This window comes from Homarus americanus, unplaced genomic scaffold (genome assembly GCF_018991925.1).
Source record: "Homarus americanus isolate GMGI-L3 unplaced genomic scaffold, GMGI_Hamer_2.0 scaffold29020, whole genome shotgun sequence".
Lineage (NCBI taxonomy): Eukaryota > Metazoa > Arthropoda > Malacostraca > Decapoda > Nephropidae > Homarus > Homarus americanus.
The window spans coordinates 151,379-174,000 of record NW_024724569.1 but is presented as its reverse complement, the minus strand read 5'-3'; the positions used below and the strand labels follow the sequence as shown (position 1 = coordinate 174,000).

Here is a 22,622-nt window from a genome sequence, read left to right as displayed (position 1 = left end):
CTCTGCCAGGTTATTTAACTACGAGAGAGTCTAAATTTATTTCACTGAATTTATCGGATCTGTGTGTGTGTGTGTGTGTGTGTGTGTGTGTGTGTGTGTGTGTGTGTGTGTGTGTGTGTGTGTGTGTATGTGTGTGTTTAGTAATGAGAGAAAGGAAGAGGAGAAAGGAAGAGGATGAGAGAAAGAGGGGTTAAGAGAAGGAGAGGAGAGAGAGGATGGGGTGAAAGGAAGAGGGGGGGGTGCAGTGGAACACGACATTTAGGGTTCAGAGGGCCATTGCAACACAATTGGTTTGCACATGAGAACTTTTGGGATAGAGGAGGGGGGGGAGGGGGGGGGAGGGAGGATGTAAGGATACAGAGGGAGGGAGGGGAGGGAGGAGGGATGGAGGGTAGTTGTGCTTATAGCTACATTCTTATTATATATACATGAATAATATAGGTAGGTGCTTGTAGAAATTGTAATGTGTGTGTGTGTGTTGAGTCCCTCCCTCCCGTCACTGACCATTAGGCACCCCAACACCGTCTACCCAACAGTGGTCATCATTAATTATATTTTCTTATCTCGTGGAAGTCACTCGAGGATCTTCATGACTCAATGTTGATCTTCCTTACTTGCAATAACACCTACCCACTGCAACATCGGGTCCTTAACTCTTGCAATAACATCAATTACTCCATCATCGGGTCCTTAACTCTTGCAATAACATCAATTACTCCATCATCGGGTCCTTAACTCTTGCAATAACACCTGCTCACTGCAACATCGGGTCCTTAACTTTTGCAATAACATCAATCACTGCATCATCTGGTCCTTAACTCTTGCAATAACATCAATCACTGTAATATGGGATCTCAACTACTCGCTTCTCGACCTCTCATTACTGGAGGGTCAAGAGAGAGGTCAAGGTAGGTCATGGATGAATTATAACCTACAGGATATTTTGACCTTAAGAAATAATTATTATTCTCGGGTCGGGAGATGAAGGGCAGCAAGACAAGTAGAGGAGGTCAGCTCAGAGTACAATGGAGGTTGTGGAGAGAGGTCAGGAGAGGTCAGGGGAAGGATATGACCCGTAAAATGACCCGACCTTGGATTTAAGAATATAGAACCCATATTGCTTAGATCAGGAGGAGGAGGAGGACTAGGAGGTCAACCGAAAGTACAATAAGATGTGTGGAGTCAGAGGTTAGGAATAATTATGAGAGGTCAGGGTAGGTGATGGTTAATTAATGACCCCCTCCCCCCCCCCCCGTGAGAGGTTCCTCCTTCAGGGTGGATGAAACAGACGAGTACGCTTGGGTGATGTTGTCAGTATAACGGGCGGGTGGGTAGTGGCGCATGAAGACTAAATCGTGGTTCAGTCATGCTCAACCTGACCTGACCTGACCTGACCTTCTTCTTTCTCTTTTTATGAATGAGAGAGAGAGAGAGAGAGAGGAGAGAGAGAGAGAGAGAGAGAGAGAGAGAGAGAGAGAGAGAGAGAGAATATCAAACACGTTCACTGTAACTTAAGAAAAATCGTTCATAAGAGACACTTGTAATTTTTCTCCTAAATACTCTTAAAATATCTCCTTCCTTCCCTTCCTCCCTCCTTCCTTCCCTCCCTCCTTCCTTCCCTTCCTCCCTCCTTCCTTCCCTTCCTTCTCCTCCCGGCACGCCTTTTGTACCCAACTCTGCCTTACACCTGTTTCACCCATCTGTTATTACAGGTGAATAGAGGTCTGCATTTATTGTGTACGTGTATACATCGACGTATTTATGTATGTATGTATGCCTGTAAGTAAGTATGTATGTATGTATGTATGTATGTATGTACAGTCATACTTCTATAACTACAAGCTATCCCGAAGCGTCTAAATATCCTCTACATCATCCATCACTTGTCATCCACGGTCTTCCTACTCTATACATTATCGTACGTTGACAAACTCTCCCTCCTGCACACAACAGCCTCAGCGACCTTCGTACCTTAAGCTGAAACTATTATACAGGCGGACAAAAACAACTTCAGTCGTACATTATCGTAACCTCTCTCTCTCTCTCTCTCTCTCTCTCTCTCTCTCTCTCTCTCTCTCTCTGCGGTATATAAGTTCTGTGTTTATATAAGATAAATATTTTTGTGTGAATTTTTTTTTACTATTATAAATACAGTCTGTTTACTTTCACTTAATGTAAATAATATGTGGGTGTTTTTTTCGGGGGTGGGGGTGGTGGGGGTGGTGGGGGTGGGGGGCGGGGGTGGTGGGGGTGGTGGGTGGGGGGTGGGGCTATTATATGATTCTAATTTTGCTTTTGTCTTTATTTATTTCTCGACCCCAATTCTTTTTTTTTTTTCTTGTGTATGTTTTAATTTATTTTTTTTTTGCTATTACAATTTGTATTTTAAATTTATATTATTTTTTTGCGTATCTAAAGATTTAATGTTATTCACCTGTTCGTCTGTCTGTCTTTTTTCTGTCTGTCTGTCTTTGTCTGTTCTTTTTCTGTCTGTCTGTCTGTTCGTTCGTCTGTCTGTCTGTTCGTTCGTCTGTCTTTTCTGTCTGTCTGTCTGTCTGTCTGTTTGTTTGTCTGTCTGTCTGTCTGTCTGTCTGTCTGTCTGTCTGTTTGTATGTCTGTCTGTCTGTCTGTCTTTTCTCGCTTGAATTAATATGAGGTTATATCTTTTACTCTTTCTAACTCACATAAACAACGTCTGTACTCATAATACTCATAATAATTACTTTTACTCACACAAACGTTTAAACCTATCCATCCACTCACTACCATCATCTAGTATACTCATTATTCACTCATTTACTCATCATTATCATCCTGTTTACTAATTTATTCATCATTATCATCCAATTTTACTCATTTACTCATCATATTAATTCACAAACCGGCCACCAGAGATCTCATTATACACACTGGTCTACGATGGTCTTTTGTTTTATAATTGACAATAGAGGAAGAGGGGATGGAGGGAGGAAGGGGTGAGGAAGGGAATGTCATGGGGGTGAAGGGAGGTATCAACAAACACCAGGTGATATCAATACACCAGGTGATACCAACAAACACACAATATCAACATCAATAGCCTCTTGACTCATTTTGACCCCTTGACCTTTGGGTTGAGAGAAGGGGGGCAGACGGAGGAGGAGGAGGTCAGGTCATAAAGGGGGGGGGGAGGAAGCTTGAGGGAATAGGTCAGGTTTGATAGGCGGGGCTTCTTCAGGAGGGGTATATAAGAGGGCACTGCAGTCCTGTTCCTCACACTACCTAGTATCTACCCCCTATTACCTACCTACCTACCTGCATTATGAAGCTGGCAGTAAGTTGGAGAGACAGAGAGACTAGGGATGATATAAGAGACAGTTGGAGGAGGAGGAGAATAAAATAAGATGTTTGGGAGTTGAAGGAAAGAGAGAGAGACAGTGTTTGGAGAGAATGAGATGGTGGAGGTGAGGTAGTTGAGTGTTGGAGGGAGATAGAGAGAGATATGAGGAGAGGGAGAGTGTTGGAGGGAGGAACGAAGAGGGAGTGTTGGAGGAGGACAGAGAGAAACACACGAAGTATACAAAGAATATACATAAACAGTGCAAGTATACATATAATATACATAACTAACCCAACAGAAGCATCAGAAGATTAATATTACCTATAGTTCTAATAGTAATGTTTTAACAGCTAACCCAAAGTGGCTGTATTCTTCAGTGCATTTATATAAGCATATGTAGAATCTTATATGCGATTTTGTTGTTGTTGTATTTCTTAGATTAACTTTATCAATGAATTAATCTTCTGTAACGTTAACAAGATATGCACCCACCCCCCTTGATAAATACGTCTTAACATTTGTTTTCTTTACGTCTTGGTACTCTATAGATTTCTTACCGTAATCATTGTATTTTATCTGTTATACTAATCCATTTGTCTCCTCCTCCTCCTCCTCCCCCGTCCCGTCAGCTTATCGTCCTGGTGAGTGTCGTCGCCCTGGTCACAGCTCGTCCCGATACCATTGTTGATCTGGATGAGATTCACCATGACCTAAACATCGCCAAAGACACCACTGTCACTGGTAGCTACAGGTAAGGTAATCATCTGTACACCTGTTGAAGAAGAATCATAGTTATCACTTCAACTATATAATGTTCTGTGGGTTAATAATTTTGAAACTCACTCTCTTGGTCTTGCTGTAACTTCATCTGTTATATGTTGTTCAGATTTAGTTGAACAATGCATAGCGCCAGCAGGAGCAGTGAACAGTTCATGGCTTTTCCCTAAAACTCGTAAGCACAAATAATTCATAGTAACTATAAGCCAGAATAATCTTCGCCCGACTTCTGCCTGTGCTGGCGTTGTCTTACGCTCTTAACATATCAGTGAAGGAATAGTTAAAATAAATATAAACGTCTCTATCTCCCTGCAGCTGGACTTCCCCCGAAGGTAAGGAATACTTCGTCAAATATGAAGCTGACGAAAACGGTTTCCGCATCGTCGAGTCCAACGTTGTCCCCGCTACCGACGGCGGCATGTTAGCTGACGGTGCCCAGGGATCCTTCGTCTCCCTTGAGGATCTCTTTGACGAATTCGACAAGTAAATAATAAAAAAATTCTCTCAACCAATGATACCACTTAGCGTGTTGTCTTGGGCTCCGGAACACGACAAACAGTGTTCCCTGGAGCACCACGAGAAGCTCCTAAATCATCGCTCGTCTCCTTCTATCTCAGCCTCACCTCCTGCAGTAGTCGTCATCAAGGTGCTGCTACAAGAGGCCATCATACTCTTGCTTCAGTCTCTCCTTCCATCGTTATTCCATTTTCCTGACGATGATTTCCTGTCTCTTCCTCCTTCTTCTTCTATCTTTCCCCACCTCCTGTCTCCTCGTTCTTAGGACCGTCCTTAACATCAGGTACTTCATATTCTCTTCGGTACATCCATTGTACTTTATTTATTATATAACAAAATAAGAAATAAATGTCAACAAATACAAAGTCTTTCCTATACCGCCTAAACTTACCGACCACAAGTGTGAGACAGAGTGATCGTGTCCCAGGCTGTGTTGATTAGCCGTGTCTGGACTAGGGGCCGGACAAACTAATTTTCCCGGCACTTGACAGGAACCAGACGGGAATTTGACAGGTGTGTGTGTGTGTGTGTACATGACCTAACACGTGACGCTACAGCTGAGTTTCTGCTCCCACATTGACCTTAATTTGATTCTTGTAAAACAGACGGAAATATTCGGGATTAAAATAAAGACGACCTGTGTTCAACCCCACCTTTCACCCTTGAGAATTTCAACATCCTCGTGGCCTCCTTCATTTTCCTCCCAAACTCCCATTCGGTCCTATCACCACTTGAAAGGATGACACGACACGTACTGAACAAGCCGTTCAGGCTCGGTCCAGCGCCTGTCACGACAGGACTGACCTGTGAAATCTTAGATAATCCGTAAAAATATAAAAATAAATTAGCAGAAGAGTATGTACCTGTAAATATTAAAATTGTATTGTCGTTATGATTAAACATTGACAAAAAAAAATGAAAATTTTCTTTCTGCCAAGTCCAAATAAGTAATACAAGTTTTGTTTAATTCAGATTCCCAACATTATTTGGAACGTACAATTTATAACAGTTCTTTAAATATAGCTCTAAAGAGAACCACTGTTCTAGGAGCATTTGGGACTGAACTTTCACTACCCACAGTGTTGACCAGGGCGCCTTGATAATAAACATTGTATAAGCCGCTTATCTGTTAACAGCTTATCTTCTGTCAATACACGATAGTAGTTTATAATAGTTATTTTATTTTACATTAAATAATTCCCTCTTGTATATTCATTGTTTACATTCATACAGTAAACAGGACAATGAAGAAAACGTTTACCTCATTAATATGGTAATTACTGTATGTAACCGAACAGTAATTTAACACAACACACACACACACACACACACATTAAGGTCCTTCAGAACTATACATACACACAAATTTATACATTGTTCAACAGCAAACTGAGGTCCACACTTACACACATACGAAATAATTCACCACAAACATACACAGGGACACAAACATACACAGGTACACAAACATACACAGGGACACAAACATACACAGGTACACAAACATACACACAATATACTTACTATATAACTTACTGTGTTCATCAATATAATCTGTATTATGACATATAAATCTGGAGAAAAATACTACACCTGTCCAAACACCTGTCCATACACCTGTTCGTACACCTGTCCGTACACCTGTTCGTACACCTGTCCATACACCTTATGCTAAACCTCCTGTGTGTGAGATAAACAAGACACATACCACGAGGAGGTGACCTGTACCACACACACACACACACACACACACACAACACAGGGTTGGTCAGGACCCGTGAGTTTCGACATACAACTCTCCACTAACAACTAGATCAACAAGTACGTTTTTTAAACCAGTGTATAGTGTGTGTGTGTGTGTGTGTGTGTGTGTGTGTGTAGAGTCATTCTCCTTAAGACTACCAATATTTTTCTCGTCTTTCTTATTGTCAACAGTTTATCAATATTTTTTTTTCTTCCTTTCTTCCTCCAATATCTTATAGGTATTCTTTTGCTTTTAATGGAACGTAAGATTAGGTTAGGTGAGATAAGCACTAGGTGTAATGATAAGGTTAGTTCTCCATGGTGCTGTTATCGTCGGCATCAGTGAGACGTAAAGAGTGTCGGGAAGTGTCGGTGTGAGGGTGTCGGGAAGCGTCGTGTAGGGTGTGGGGAGTGTCGGTGAGGGTGTCGGGGGAGGTTTGGTGGGGTGTAGGGAGGTCGTGAGGGGAGGTCGGTGTGAGGGTGTCGGGGAGTGTCGGTGTGAGGGTGTCGGGGAGTGTCGGTGTGAGGGTGTCGGGGAGTGTCGGTGTGAGGGTGTCGGGAGTGTCGGTGTGAGGGTGTCGGGGAGTGTCGGTGTGAGGGTGTCGGGGAGTGTCGGTGTGAGGGTGTCGGTGAATGTCGGTGTGAGGGTGTCGGGGAGTGTCGGTGTGAGGGTGTCGGGGAGTGTCGGTGTGAGGGTGTCGGGGAGTGTCGGTGAGGGTGTCGGGAATGTCGGTGGTCGTAATGTGAACATAGATTACACAAGTCTTGATAATCTGAGGAACAGCAAGAAGACACACACACACACACACACGTACCATTAAAACAAAACAAACATAAAGTCAACAATTGAGGTTAGGTGACTACAGCAGGTGGACCAAGCAGGACTTACCTGTTGAGAGAGACGACGTCCCCAGCAGGCTGTAGAAAGTGGTGGTGGTGTGACCTTGGCCCTACTACCCCACGTCCTAGGGGAGGTTGTTGATCCTGCTGGGGTGTGCGGGTGGAGAGAGAGAGGAGAGAGAGAGAGAGAGAGAGAGAGGTCAATTTTAGGGTGGGGAAGGAAGGAAGGAAGGGAGTGAGGGTGTCTCTATCTCGGGGAAGGAAGGAAGGAAGGAAGGAAGGAAGGAAGGAAGAATAGGTATCTCACTTTCACTGGCCAGGGAGGAGGGAGAGATGGACGGTATCCCTCGTACCATAATGAACGCTTCGCCAGCACAAGCATAAAAGGAAAGCGTTTGGCGTTCTCCACCTCCATGGACTTTACACCAGGCTAATAACAAACCACCTTGTGCCTTCACTGCCTTCTTCAGATAGGTCCTTGGGCATTATCCTGAAGCCTAATGGGTCGTTAGCCTCCTATCAACTACAGTAAGACTTCCTTTAAATCATCTCTTAAAAAATATCTATTGTCTAAGTATTAATAGTTTTTGTAATACCAACTTTATATTCCTGTTTTTATTGTACCACCAAAACCGTTTTACCAGATACCATCATGTAGATAGATAGAAATTACCATTGTAATAAATATATTTGCCAACTAGACATGATACTAACAGCTCTGTCCCCTTGTTCCACCTTAATACAACCCATGATGTACTGCTTCCCTCCCTTATCATATTTATGTATATCAATTCCACTGTAAAGTATGTATTTACTTATAATATAATGTACAAAAAAAGATAAATTAAATAAATAACGAAGTGATAACCGTGGTGACATGTTGTTATTACCACCATGCTATTGTACTATTCCAGATGTTACTGAATGTTACATAATACTTCCTTAAGATAAATGTACAGTATATATCAGGTGCCTCTCACTGGCTCAACCATGTTCATATTATGATTCTTTATCGACTCTGTATCTGTGTTTTTCTGGCTAAATAAACTGTTTCAATATCATTATACGTCGCTGAGTATGAAGTGGTTGAGTGAGTGTGAGAGGGAGGCCCTACCACTGAGCTGCTGAAAGCCTGACAGAAATGACCTGTTAGATGACGGTAATCGGGCACACTTCGTCCTGTTAAGGCATCATCCAGTGTCCATTGGGGTCAGTCCTCTGAACAAGTTGGCCAGCCACGCGGAGGAACACAAATACGATATCTGGATAACACAATTAGTTCATGTTGATCCAATAGCAACCTTACTGTTACTAAATGGATGTTATGTATGTAGTTCAGGTCCACACACACACACACACTTAACATAATTATTTCACTTATTCTTGATTTTCTGGGATAATTGTAAGGGCTCGACGATGCTCTTGGAGGTCAACTACTTTTTGTCCAGAGAAACTTATATTACTTTACCTTATCCAGAGTGTGGTGTTTGAGTACAGGTCCTCCCCAGCCTAGTACTCAAAGGACTAAGCCATTGTACTCAAAGGGTTAGTTTATCGTACTCATGGAAAGTCATTATTCTTCCAGTTTTAAGTCACAAAAATAAGGGATTGTCATAGTCAATGGGTTTATGTAGTGTGTGTGTGTGTGTGTGTGTGTGTGTGTGTGTGTGTGTGTGTGTGTGTGTGTGTGTGTGTGTGTGTGCGTGCAATTAAAATCAGCGTGAAGATAATTACTCCTCTTAATATGATATTTACTTGAATATTTAATTAACTTCACACAAGACGGTGGTGCGATGGTTTGGTAGTGTGGCAGTGTGGTGATATGATGACTTACTGGTGTGATGATGTGGTGTAGTGATAATGTATGGTGATGTGTGAGGTAACAGTGCCTACCTGAAGATAAATTAAGGTGATGGTGTCGAGTAGAGCACTTGGAGAGGGTCGAGGACTTGGTACAGTATAGTATGTGGGGCAGGACTTGGTGTTCAAACTGTCATGACATTTTTGTGTGAAGATCAAGTGACAAACAGGCCTGGCAGGAGGTGGAGAGCTGACCTGGATCCTGTGGTATAAAGAGCCTTACCACCAGACCTGACCAACACACGCCATCGTCCTCCATTACAGATCAACAGCGACACCATGAAGTGCTTTGTGAGTTGACTTTAGCTTTGTACATGTGTTCAATGTCCCGCTGTGGTTATCCAGGTGTGTGAGGTGTACGTGTACCAGCGACTGTAAAGCATGGAGTGTAAACAAACTTACGTCAATAACCAAAATGAAAAAAAGTTCATAGTTCATTTAATTGTTCTTAATAAATTATAACACCTGAACTAGATGTTTATTGAACGAATTTTTGTTGAACACACTCAGGCACTAGTAAACACAGTCTAGTGCTGGTGGGCTTAACAGTTTCTCAGTTATTCGATGTTTTACTGCTCAAAGCTGTTTTTTTTATTCATATAAGTCTTCTGCAGTAGGGTGGTGGCCGGGCAGGTGCTGGTCTGCTGCCCTGGGTCTTAACACTCACCAGGTGCTGTAGTGGGTTACTCCACCACCCTGGCAGGAGGCTGGTCCACCCACAGGTTGGTCCCGCCCTCGACACACTCACCCGATAGTGTAATCATTTATTGTTGAGTGTACATGACCTGGTGTACATGACCTGGTAATGACCTGGTGTACAAGACCTGTGTAGAAGACCTGGTGTACATGACCTGGTATACATGACCTGGTATACATGACCTGGTGTACATGACCTGGTATACATGACCTGGTGTACAATACCTGGTGTACAAGGAGAGAATCCAACGCCTCCACCTTGACCGGGGACCAAACCTCGCGATACTAACCTTCCAACACCTGAGCTACAGAACCCGCAGAGACTCTTACTTAACTTAACCATTTTTTGTGTCTCCTCCGCCAGGTTCTCGTTGTACTGGGTCTGGTCGCCTTGGTCACTGCCCGACCTGACGTTGACCTCGACGAAATCACCCAGATACAAGATATTGCGGAAGATAACACCATCACAGGATCTTACAGGTGAGTAGGGTTACCTGTCTCACGCCTCACAGGTGCACCACAGGGAGAACTAATGATCAGTTTTCTCTTAGTTATATCAGTTTATCTATAATGACGTCAGCTGCTGGGATGATTATCTTGTTGAGCCATTAAGTTAGAATTTGTAGCTTAACTGAGTGAGATATATTTCAGCATCAATTTGTAGAGTGAAGAAGTTTAGCTCCAGGTGTATCCTCAGGTGAGAGTTATTAAACCTACCTGGAGTTATACACCTGACATAGATTATAGAAAGTAAACATTGTTGTGTGTTGCAGCTGGAAGTCTCCTGAAGGTGTGGAATATTTCGTCAAGTACATCGCTGACGGTGATGGCTACCGCATCGTAGAGTCCAACGCTGTTCCTGTCAACGGTGAAGAGGCCGCTGACGGTACCCAGGGATCCTTCTTGTCCTCTGAGGAAAAGGATGATGATTAAATGAACTAGATATCCTATTGTAAACATGGTAGTCAGGATGGTTAACGGATATGAGGTATTTGGAATGTCTTAAAGTGATCGTGTGTGTGTGGGAGGAGGTGAAGAAGGGATACCCAGAGTGAGACACATGGGGTAGGGAGGGATGGGGGCATTTGTCTCCCTCCTCTCTCTCTCTCTCTCTCTCTCTACTTCCTTGTCTCTCACCTTCCTCACCTCCCGTCTATCGTGGCTTCTGTGTGGCTTCAAGACTCCAATGAATTGATTTTCTTAGTCATTATTTTTATTTTATTTCTCTTTTATTCCTCTTTTATTTGTTTTATTTTTCGTCTTTCTTATTCCTTCTTCCGTGATTTTTCTGTTCTATTTACTCTTCCATGATTCTCTCGTTCCACGTTCCACAACCTTCTCTCCTCATCTCCTCTTCCATGACCTTCCTCTTCCATTTCCTCCTCCTCTTCCATTTCCTCTTCCATTTCCTCCTCCTCTTCTATTTCCTCTTCCTCTTCCAATTCCTCTTCCTTATTCTTCCTCTTCCTATAGCTCCTTTTATCACACTTCTTTCTTCTACGTATGAGTCAATTATTATTTATTTATCAAAGTTATTTATTCACATGATCGTTTATAAGTGTAAAATATTATGAATAATTTCAATAATAAAATGATAAGTAAACTCCATATGATTATTCAACCTTAAAAAAAATAGTTTATGGTAGCAGCTATTAACTAGTTTACGATGATATATATAATAATAATGGTAAAAGATATTAAATAACAACAACAACAACAACAACAACGACAACAACAGAGCACCGGGTAATACAACTCTTCAAGCTCCTTAACAACCTTATAATTGTCACCTTTAAACAACATCTTTACCTGAACAAAACAGCAAATGAAAAAAAAAAAAATATTTGTTTGTTTTCTGGTAGAGGTTTTCGACAGGTGTGAGTGGGTGAGTGTACAGGTGATTAACAGGTGAGGTCTTGTACTCACAGCAGAGGGAAGGAGGAAGGAAGGAAGGAAGGAAGGAAGGATGGATGGATGGAGGAGAGGAGGAGGATGGAAGAGGGAGGAAGTAAGAGGAAGGAAATGAATTGAGGGAAGGGGAGATAAAGGGAGGAGGGTAGAGAAGGGGAATTGAGAGGAAAAGAGAAGAAAGGAAGGAAGGGAAGGAGGAGGAAGAAGAGGAGAGAAATAAGGGAAGGAGGAAGAGTAAGGGAAGGAGGGAGAGAAAGAAGGAGGAGGTAAAGAGGAAGGGAAGGAGGAAGGAAGGGAAGGAGGGAGATAGGAAGGGAAGGAAGAGGAAGGAAGGAAGGAAGGAAGGTTAATAATACCTTTAAGTTCTATTATGTCTCTTACTTCTCTTTATTTTTTCTTGTTTCTTATCAACATTGTTTATGTCTCACGTTCGGAAAAGTAAAACAAATGGTTGATTGTTTTTTTTGAAAGATTCCGTAGTTTCTGTTGTGAGAGAGAGAGAGAGAAAAAATAAAAATAAATAAAAAACGTGAACCCGATAAAAATAAAAGTGAAAAAAAAGACAAAAAATAAAAAAAAACGAAAACAAAAATAAAATAAACAGAGACGAAACACACACACACACACACACACACACACACACACACACACACACACACACTGTACCTGTGATAATGTTCTGGCTCCTTGGGGTACAGTCTCTCTCTCTCATGTTTTAGATTCCTTGATCGAATCCCGTGTGGAGTAGATGACTGAATTCCTTATAGACTCAGCTAAAAAGGTAATCTACCTTTATCCTACCATTGGAGTGAAGTAACCCGCTAACTGTTGAATGCTATGAATCCAAGGCTTCATCACATATCTGGCTACACAATGGCTGGGTAAGGTTCATCACATATCTGGCTGCACTACACAATGGCTGGGTAAGGTTCATCACATATCTGGCTACACTACACAATGGCTGGGTAAGGTTCATCACATATCTGGCTGCACTACACAATGGCTGGGTAAGGTTCATCACATATCTGGCTTAACACTACACAATGGCTGGGTAAGGTTCATCACATATCTGGTTACACATACATAAGTATAACCTTGCAACATAACAGCACTTTCTTTCATCAGTATACCAAAATGATGTTAAGTTTGTCTCAGCTACTCACGGAAACTGAGTCAGGTAAAAATCAAATACTGAATCTTAACTGAGTCGCCTATGATGACAATGAGAGAATCAGTTCAAGATCTTTAAGGAGGGCTTACCATTAATTAGGTGTTAATGTTACCTGTAAGAAATGGTGTCGTTTTTAAAAGTTACTAACTAGATACTTGTTGCCTTAGGTGGTGGATAATATTGGAGGTGAGGTGAGGTGCAGGTGCAGGTGAGGGTGGTGGGTGGTGGAGGTGCAGGTGGGTGCAGGTGGTGGGGTGAGGTGCAGGTGGGGTGAGGTGCAGGTGAGGTGCAGGTCAGGGTGAGGTGAGGTGCAGGTGCAGGTGTGAGGTGAGGTGCAGGTGTGAGGTGCAGGTGAGGTGAGGTGCAGGTGAGGAGTGCAGGTGCAGGTGAGGTGAGGCAGGTGCAGGTGAGGTGAGGTGCAGGTGCAGGTGGTGAGGTGAGGTGGTGAGGTGCAGGTGCAGGTGCAGGTGCAGGTGCAGGTGGTGGGGTGAGGTGCAGGTGGTGAGGTGCAGGTGAGGTGAGGTGCAGGTGAGGTGAGGTGAGGTGTGGGTGAGGTGGAGTGCAGGTGCAGGTGAGGGTGAGGTGGTGAGGTGGGTGGGGTGCAGGTGAGGTGCAGGTGCAGGTGCAGATGGTCAGGTGAAGGGTGCAGGTGGTGAGGTAAGGTGAGGTGAGGTGCAGGTGAGGTGCAGGTCGGAGTGAGAAGCGAGTGCAGGTGAGGTGAGTTTGGGTGATGTCTCTGAAAGATGATAGAGATCTTCTTGACTCGTTCTATCATATATGTGGCGGGGGGGGGGGGCGGGGGGGGACTTCCAAGGTTACCATACACGTAAATATTCAAATCCTCTCAAGGAATGTCTGTTTATGTTGTTGATATTATAAACACATTCCAGATAATATTCTCACATCACGATTTACATAACTGAGGAGAGTGATTTAGTTCCCCATGACCAGACTTCACTAGAATGTCCTAAGAGGAAGCCGGAGGGTATTGTCTACTCGACCAGATTACATCAACACACGAAGGATTTTTTTTTTTAGATATTTTTTTTCTTTTAGTTTGTTAAGGAATACAGATCATAAGACGCATAATAAGATACTGTTGGGAGTATTTACCCCAAGTGGTGACATGAGGGGCCACATATACACACAAGTACTTTGATTCTTTATTGATGTAATGTTGTTGTGTTCATAAATAAACTAGTGTAAATATGTGTAAAGTGTGAAGACAGATAACATCGCGAGAGGGAAGTGAGAAGGGAAGGTGTAGGGAGAGGGACGAGTGGGCCTCTACACCTTCAGGTACCCTACCTCGCCGCCTCCCACACCCAAGTATCTCAAATCACGCGAGTCTTAAAACAGTCCAGCATCAACTTTCATATCCCGCCCGGTGTGATCCTTCGTAATCCTGCAGGACGTCTACCTGCTGTCATTAGATTCCTCGGAGGAATGGGAGGCTCCCTGTCTACCGTCGGCAGCTACACCACCTACGGTGACGGGGACGGCGTTGGACTCCAAGATTCGGAAGCCATTTTTGTCAGCGATGTACTTGACGAAAAACTGCTCACCAGATGGAGACGTCCAGCTGCGACGAGGAAGTGAGGAGATGGTTAGTGGCGGCGAAGGTTTGTTAACACTCAGTAGACAACACCTTAGTCACTAGGTGTGTGTGTGTGTGTGCGTGTGTGTGTGTGTGTGATTTGTGGAATAATTAAAAAAATTATACAGTATCTATTTAATCCAGATTATGACGTCAATATAAAGTTATAATAAAATCGTTTTAGGAATCAGGTTCATATAGGGAGGACCTACCTGTAGGAGCCTGTGATGGTGTTGTCTTCGTCAATGTCCATGTCCTGGTGAAAGTCCTCTACGGAGAGGTCCAGGATGGATTCAGGGCGGGCGGCTACCAGGGAGACCAGACCCAGGAGGACGAGGAGAACCTGAGGAGACGAGGGAGACAGTCATGGTGAAGGAGGGAGATTGTTCAGCCACACACACACACACGACTCACGCTCTAATATGAATCCCACTAAATGTGTTCAGTCAAGGTAGAATCGAGCGACCATGAACAAAATTAAATTGACATGACATCTTGCTGTCAAACCAGAACTGAACCTAAAGAAAAAAAACACATTAAATTAGAGAGAGTTAACAAGACACAGGTGTTATTGAACTGCTGCCAAATAAGAGACAATAAGAGTTAATCTATCACTTGACTCATATATAATCTATCGTAACTTTAATGGTTTAACAACGAGTGAGAAATACAATTACTCCTCAAGTTAAAATATCTTTCTCATTTTAATTAAACTCTCACCTCACCTCAGAAATCTTCTTCACCTTGCTTAAATTAAATAATAAATCTGTCTACGATTAACACTTATCACATTTTAACCTAGATTTAATTTCAGATTATTGGTAACGTATTTAATAATGTCTGAGTGAGTGTACAGTTCTCCCTCCCCAAACACGACTTGTGATCACCGGGGAAGCAAAAAGAATCACAGTGAATTTCAGATCAATGTTTTAGACGATCCTAACAGTTGCATAAAGTGAAATCTCCACATGATGGACTTGTCTATTAGAATCCGTTATTGGGGGTTTCGTATCTAACGGACACTCGGATGTAACGGACTTTCATCTTTATAGTTCGTTAGGTCAAGTTTTTTCACATCTATAACGGACACCTTGATATAACGGATTTTTTCCCATTAGCAAAGTTTATTATTTCATCCCATTGTGAACTGTTACTCACGGAGCAGTTACTCAGGGATCAAGGAACAGTAACTCACGAAACAGTAATTCACAGAGCATCAGTAACTCCAGGAACAATAACTCAAGGTTCAAGGAACACTATCTCACGTATCAAGGAGCAGCAACTCACGGAACAACAGTAACTCAAGGAACAATAACTCAAAGATCAAGAAACAGTATCTCACGGATCAAGGAGCAGTAACTCACGGAAGAGCAGTAACTCAAGGAACAATAACTCAAAGATCAAGAAACAGTATCTCACGGATCAAGGAGCAGTAACTCACGGAAGAGCAGTAACTCAAGGAACAATAACTCACGGAGCACTTCATGATGGACAGTGGTGGTGGAGGTGGAGACGAGTGTGTTGTCTAGGACGGGAGTATCAAGCATTTTATACGTGGTAAACCAGGTCAGGTTCTAACTCCTGACTTACCTTGATTGTTTGTCAACCACACCAAGTTACTCTGTTTAAATACTAAAGGTTAAGTAAAGCTTGAACTGGCCACTACTTGAGTTGGCTTGTGTGTTGACCTCAATAGCCTCACCACGCCCTTACCTCATTACTGTCTCTAGTGTTGCCATTGTCATCGTCATTATCATCGTCATTATCATCGTCATCATCAGCAATAGAAGTACTACTTTCTACCACTACCACTACTATCACCACTAGAACACACATCCACACACACATCCACCCACTCACCCACCCACACACACACCCACACCCACACACACACTACCTACAACTACATTAGGTGTGAACTAACAACAAAAACAATAGCAAAAAGTATATAAAAAAAATCAGTACAGGTAAAAGGTACAGATACATCACAGGTAGATAATTTTAATAGCTCCCCAAAGGACCCATCCACTGTGTTAATAGCTCCAATTAATAGATTTAATAGCTCCAACAGATAGATTTAATAGTTCCAACAGATAGATTTAATAGCTCCAACAAATAGATTTAATAGCTCCAACAAATAGATTTAATAGCTCTAACTAATAGATATAATAGCTGCAACTAATAGATTAATAGCTCCAAATAATAGATTTAATCGCCCCAACTAATAGATATAATAGCTGCAACTAATAGATATAATAGCTCCAACTAATAGATATAATAGCTCCAACTAATAGATATAATAGCTCCAACTAATAGATATAATAGCTCCAACTAATAGATATAATAGCTCCAACTAATAGATATAATAGCTCCAACTAATAGATATAATAGCTCCAACTAATAGATATAATAGCTCCAACTAATAGATATAATAGCTCCAACTAATAGATATAATAGCTCCAACTAATAGATATAATAGCTCCAACTAATAGATATAATAGCTCCAACTAATAGATATAATAGCTCCAAACTAATAGATATAATAGCTCCAACTAATAGATATAATAGCTCCAACTATAATAGCTCAACTAATAGATATAATAGCTCCAACTAATAGATATAATAGCTCCAACTAATAGATATGGCTCAACTAATAGATATAATAGCACCAACTAATAGATATAATAGCTCCAACTAATAGATCTAATAGCTCAACTAATAGATATAATAGCTCAACTAATAGATATAATGAAAACTTCAACTAATAGATATAATAAAACCAACTAATAGATATAATAACAAGCTCCAACTTCATAGATATAATAGCTCCAACTAATAGATATAATAGCTCCAACTATAGATATAATAGCTCCAACTAATAGATATAATGGCTCCAACTAGCAGATATGGATATATGGCTCAACTAATAGATATAATGGCTCAACTAGCTAGATATAATGGCTCAACTAATAGATATAATGGCTCAACTAATAGATATAATAGCTCAACTAATAGATATAATAGCTCCAACTAATAGATATAATAGCTCCAACTAATAGATATAATAGCTCCAACTAATAGATATAATCGCCCCAACTAATAGATATAATAGCTCCAACTAATAGATATAATCGCCCCAACTAATAGATATAATAGCTCCAACTAATAGATATAATAGCTCCAACTAATAGATATAATAGCTCCAACTAATAGATATAATAGCTCCAACTAATAGATATAATCGCCCCAACTAATAGATATAATAGCCCCAACAGTTAGATTGCTCAATACTATTTCTTCATTCAGTAACCCTGACACCCCGACACATAATATTAATAGCTATTAATTAAAGGTGGATTGGTTAGTTTAGGTTAGGTTAGGTTAAGGAAATTGATCTCTGAGTGTATTTCCCAGTCAGGAGATACATAACAGTAACCGTATATATACAGTCATACAGTCATACAGTCTTATTACTCTCTCTCTCTCTCTCTCTCTCTCTCTCTCTCTCTCTCTCTCTCTCTCTCTCTCCATATACAAAGTAGATGGCCAATTAAACACCTAAAGTACATAATTATGCTAGACCTCCATTACACAACACGGGTTAAAGCGTTTGTTTACTAAAAAATTGCGTGGGAGGAATATATGGTAACAGGATGGAGGGCAGCTGGTTCACTGACTCCTAGACGTCAGACCGGCCAAACCCATCTCAACCGATAAGCCTCTTGCAAGCTACTGAGTATATCAAGGTCATTCTCGACTGATAAACGGTATACTGTATATACGTATAGTCATAAATATAATAGTTAATTTGAATGAAATGATCGGAAATTTGGTATATAAAATTAATCTAAAATTAATTCATGTATTTTAACCAGTAGCTTGATGACTTGATAATATTTTAGTCATAATATTTAATTACCTCGTTACAGGAAGAGTATTTAAGGAAAGGCGGTGGCTCGGTGGATAACAGTACTCGTTTCTTGTCCATGTAGTCACTGGTTCGCCCCTCGAATATCCACCAGCTAGGTTAGGTTTGGGTGATGAAGGCAGCTGTGCGTAGTGGCAGTCTTCTTGTTAAACTTAAGCTTGGCGAACAGTGTGCAATAGCAATAATAATAATAATAATAATAATAATAATAATTCAGAAACGAAGACTTAGAAGCGATAGATTTAAACATCAAACACTCAGAAGCCAAGTAAACACACCCAGCAAGCAATACATCTAGCGAACATTTATTAAGTCTACAGCAAATTTATTCCCCAGAGGCCAATAACACCTGTGCACTTTCACCTGGTAAACAAATACACGTGATAGACTAAATACATCACCAGGTATGTATAAATCCCCTCCCCCCTCCATCTCCCCCCTCCCCTCCCCTCCCCTCCATCTCCCCTCCCCCCCTTCCCCTCCCCCCTTCCCCCCCTCCAAACCAGTTAGTAACATCAACTTTGTCACAAAAACACAAACGCTCAGAGGACCAAGAGGTGATAATTATGGTGTTTCTTTAATTTAATTTTTCTACAAACTTTCGCGAATCCTTTAGTAGAAAATATAAATACAAAATTGATGTTACCTTTTCGTGGTGTGTTCATATTAATCGTTGCTTCGTTCAGTTTAAGTTCAATAAAATATCTTGAACGAGTCAGTAAGTAGATGAGTGTCATCAGTATAAACCAGTCACCAGCTTCTCTTATAAATTAGCTTAGTATTGGAACCTGCAGTAGTAAACAAACCAAATATCAAAATGGTATCACGTAAATCTTGTGAAAAGATTAAATTACCAAATACGTATTATAATTTGTTTTAAACTTGATAAAAGTACTATTCTTCCTCTCTTATTCCCTTTAGATAAGTGAAGAGATGAGTAAATAAATAAGTAAATTGGTAAATAAACAAAGGTATTCATCAGAGATATAAGGAGAGAGACGGAGGAACAAAAAAGTTGACAATCTACAAGCGCTCAACAACGACACCGCCAGGCCAGAGAGCTGTAGTCTTTAATATTCGTTCCTTCAGGCTCTTCCCCCCGTTTCCCAAGCCCCCTACATCCCTCTCCCCCCTTCCAGAGTCTCCTACATCCCCCTTTCTCCCTTCTCTAGCAGTGCCGGATTAACCATGAGGCACTTGAGGCACTGGCCTCAGGCCCCCCCCGACTCTAAGGGGCCCCCAAATCCAAACATTCTCGAAGTTGAAGCGTATAAAACATGAACTTCGTTCACCGATGTCCTAGCAACGTCTCAATTTTCTGTCTCTTATGAACATTAAATGTGTTATTTTGCAGAAGCTTAATATTGATGAAATCATTGATAAATTTGGGTATATTTTGTTCTTGTTATTTATATATACCTTGAGGGTAGGGGGCCCCAAGTTGATCTGTGCCTCAGGCCCATATTAAGCTTAATCTGGCCCTGTTCTCTAGCCCCCCACACCACCCTGTCCCCTTCCAGAGCCTCCTATACCCCACTTTCTCCTTTCCCTAGTCTCCTACAAACCCTTCTCCCTTACAGAGCCTCCTACACCACCCCCCATCCCTATTCTCCTAGACTCCCCCTCTCCCTTAGCCCCATAAATTCCGCCCCCTCCCCTGCTCCCTCCCCCCATTGACCTTTTCCCGACACGTGACCCCAACCCACCATCTCTACTCAGACCCAGCCACGCCCCGGTACTCTACGCTAACCCTTTTCACCCTCACCTGACGAGCGTTCCAGTACACCTTTTCACCCTCACCTGACGAGCCTTCCAGTACACCTTTTCACCCTCACCTGACGAGTCTTCCAGTACACCTTTTCACCCTCACCTGACGAGCGTTCCAATACATATTTTCACCCTCACCTAACGAGCCTTCCAGTACACCTTTTCACCCTCACCTGACGAGCCTTCCAGTACTGCATCACAGTCGACTGGCCAAAAGTTTGTATTTCAAGGAATTATATTTATTAACAAATTCAAGAACTGTTTATATAATGTCAGCATAATGTGGAAGCTACAAACACATTGGCCAACACTATGGAAATATTATGAGAGTCTTGTCTCATCAACTATATAATTGATGACTCGTGTTGATGAGGCTCCAGTAGTGATGATGTTTGGTAAAAGGAAGATTAGCCTGAGTGAGATAATTAACTGTATTGAATTTCAAAAAAGAACTACTGCACTAACCTAACCTAACCTAACCTAACCTAACCTAACCTAACCTAACCTAACCTAACATACCTCCCCCACCCGTTTGCTAAATAACATCAATGAGAATTATAATGGAAGATTCTGAGTATTTAACAAGTGAGGAATAAAAACATAGATATCATGATTGTCTTTTATTTTAGGAATAAATTAAGGAAGACATAAAGAATTTGATGAAAAACTTCAGGTTTGGTCGTGTGAACATTTAACTGTAAAGTGGATTTACAGTTAACACTGACCAAACTGTAGAAGACGTCGTGTTTAGTTGCCCAGAATATTGACAGTCGAGTTCCTCCAGTCATGACAGTCACTCGGTCCTGTCAACACTCCGAGGTTCAGTCGTAATCTGTCGTTTCCATAGATCTTTAAATCCTGTCGGGGAGTTCCTCAGAGGATGTGAAGGATCCCTGGTTACCATCGGCCCTCACGCCGGCGTTGCTGATGGGGACGGCGTTAGACTCGACAATGCGGAAGCCATCATCGTCAGCAACGTATTTGATGAAGTATTGTATGCCTTCAGGAGTCATGAAGCTGAAACGGGAGGAAGATGGCGTGAGAAATTAAACACTGAAAAAATATTTAGACATTAGACAAAACAGTAGACATTATAACAAATCCTCGACATTAAAATTAACACTTAGACATTAGTAGTTGAAAACATTAAAACAAGAGAACTTTTACCCTTTACCTCGATAGTGAATAAATGTCTTGACAGAGTGACATTTAAGGTGAAAACATTCGTCATGGTAAGACGGACACCTGAGGGTCAATGTCATACCTGCCAACGATTCGCTGTCGTAATGTGAAGATTTTTTTTCGTTTTTTTCGATAAAGTCGATGTTTGTTCTTATGTATTCTTAAAGTTTCGTTGTGCATTTAAATTAACATGTTCTCTTTACAGGATTTGACTATTATCTTCAAAGGGTTAAACTGTCGTCCTCAAAGGGTTAAACTATCGTCTCAAAGGGATAAACCTGCCAGTCATCAAAGGGTTAAACTGTCGTCCTCAAAGGGTTAAACTATCGTCTTCAAAGGGATAAACCTGTAGTCATCAAAGGGTTAAACCATAGACCTCAATGGGATAAATATCGTCTTCAGAGAGTTCAAGATAAATATAAAATCCAAAACAGGTGAGCCACAACCACCACACTCACCTGTAGGAGCCGGTGAAGGTGTTGTCGTCGTCAATGCTCTGGTCATGGTGCATGTCGTCCATATCGAAGTCGAAGACACTGTCGGGGCGAGCGGCGACCAGGGCGGACAGAGCCAGGAGGACGAGCACCTGACGGAGGAGGGCGTGAGAAAACAACACTACACAAGACTTCTACTACAGGAGAGAGAGTATCACCTACGTCTTATACCTAATACCTGGTGATGTTTTGATGTCTGCCTCAAGGAGTCTCAGAGCAACATACTAGAGAGGATATTTTAATGTTACTTCACTATACTGAAAGAAGATTAAAGTGAATAATGTATGTAGGCCAATCACCGATCAGAGAGAGAGAGAGAGAGAGAATGGACACAACTTACGATACACTTCATGTTGGTTGGTGGTGATGGTAGCAGGTTGTGATACTCAGAGGCAGCTGTGACGGTTTATATAGTCGGTGGGCGGGAGCTAACGTTGCCACACCCTCCCCTACCCAACACTACCCTACCCTGCCCAACCCTACCCTACCATACCCTACCATACCCTACCCTACCCTACCCAACCCTACCCTACCCTACCCTACCCTACCATACCCTACCCTGCCCAACCCTACCCTACCATACCCTACCATACCCTACCCTACCCTACCCAACCCTACCCTACCCTACCCTACCCTACCATACCCTACCCTACCCAACCCTACCCAACCCTACCCTACCATACCCTACCCTGAACCCTATCCTACCCTACACCGCTATCATCATATCCTCCTCATAATAGTCTGAGAAAATATTCATCATCTTATTACCGTTTCTCCATCGTTTATCTCTTCTCTCTATACACAGGTACACCACAGGAAGT

General features: G+C 41.9%; 4 protein-coding genes across 4 annotated transcripts; 2 read left to right on the top strand and 2 right to left on the bottom strand.

Annotated features, from left to right (window-relative positions):
• The first annotated feature begins 3,210 nt into the window (after positions 1-3,210).
• On the top strand, positions 3,211-4,846 carry LOC121864444. The gene is made up of 3 exons (XM_042363467.1): positions 3,211-3,313; positions 3,949-4,070; positions 4,412-4,846. Exons 1-3 carry the CDS (start codon positions 3,302-3,304, stop codon positions 4,581-4,583), a joined length of 306 nt encoding a protein of 101 aa, XP_042219401.1. The 5' UTR covers positions 3,211-3,301; the 3' UTR covers positions 4,584-4,846.
• Positions 4,847-9,240: 4,394 nt separating this feature from the next.
• On the top strand, positions 9,241-10,958 carry LOC121864443 (cuticular protein 47Eg-like). The gene is made up of 3 exons (XM_042363466.1): positions 9,241-9,346; positions 10,116-10,231; positions 10,525-10,958. The coding sequence occupies exons 1-3, from the start codon at positions 9,335-9,337 to the stop codon at positions 10,682-10,684; spliced, it is 288 nt and encodes a 95-aa protein (XP_042219400.1). The 5' UTR covers positions 9,241-9,334; the 3' UTR covers positions 10,685-10,958.
• A 3,026-nt stretch (positions 10,959-13,984) lies between these two features.
• Positions 13,985-15,991, bottom strand: LOC121864441 (cuticle protein 16.8-like). Its single transcript, XM_042363463.1, has 3 exons — positions 15,905-15,991; positions 14,643-14,773; positions 13,985-14,415 (listed from the first exon to the last, which is right to left on the bottom strand). The coding sequence occupies exons 1-3, from the start codon at positions 15,914-15,916 to the stop codon at positions 14,250-14,252; spliced, it is 309 nt and encodes a 102-aa protein (XP_042219397.1). The 5' UTR covers positions 15,917-15,991; the 3' UTR covers positions 13,985-14,249.
• Positions 15,992-20,732: 4,741 nt separating this feature from the next.
• Positions 20,733-22,217, bottom strand: LOC121864442 (cuticle protein 16.8-like). The gene is made up of 3 exons (XM_042363464.1): positions 22,142-22,217; positions 21,766-21,893; positions 20,733-21,142 (listed from the first exon to the last, which is right to left on the bottom strand). The coding sequence occupies exons 1-3, from the start codon at positions 22,151-22,153 to the stop codon at positions 20,977-20,979; spliced, it is 306 nt and encodes a 101-aa protein (XP_042219398.1). The 5' UTR covers positions 22,154-22,217; the 3' UTR covers positions 20,733-20,976.
• Positions 22,218-22,622: the final 405 nt, after the last annotated feature.

Bases quoted from the DNA above. Each gene is read 5' to 3' on its own strand.
- LOC121864443 (XM_042363466.1), top strand. The intron at 10,232-10,524 runs GTGAGTAGGGTT...TGTGTGTTGCAG, and splicing joins ACCATCACAGGATCTTACAG to CTGGAAGTCTCCTGAAGGTG.
- LOC121864442 (XM_042363464.1), bottom strand. The intron at 21,143-21,765 runs GTGAGTGTGGTG...CTCCCGTTTCAG, and splicing joins ACCTTCACCGGCTCCTACAG to CTTCATGACTCCTGAAGGCA.
- LOC121864444 (XM_042363467.1), top strand. The intron at 4,071-4,411 runs GTAAGGTAATCA...ATCTCCCTGCAG, and splicing joins ACTGTCACTGGTAGCTACAG to CTGGACTTCCCCCGAAGGTA.
- LOC121864441 (XM_042363463.1), bottom strand. The intron at 14,416-14,642 runs GTAGGTCCTCCC...TCCTCGTCGCAG, and splicing joins ACCATCACAGGCTCCTACAG to CTGGACGTCTCCATCTGGTG.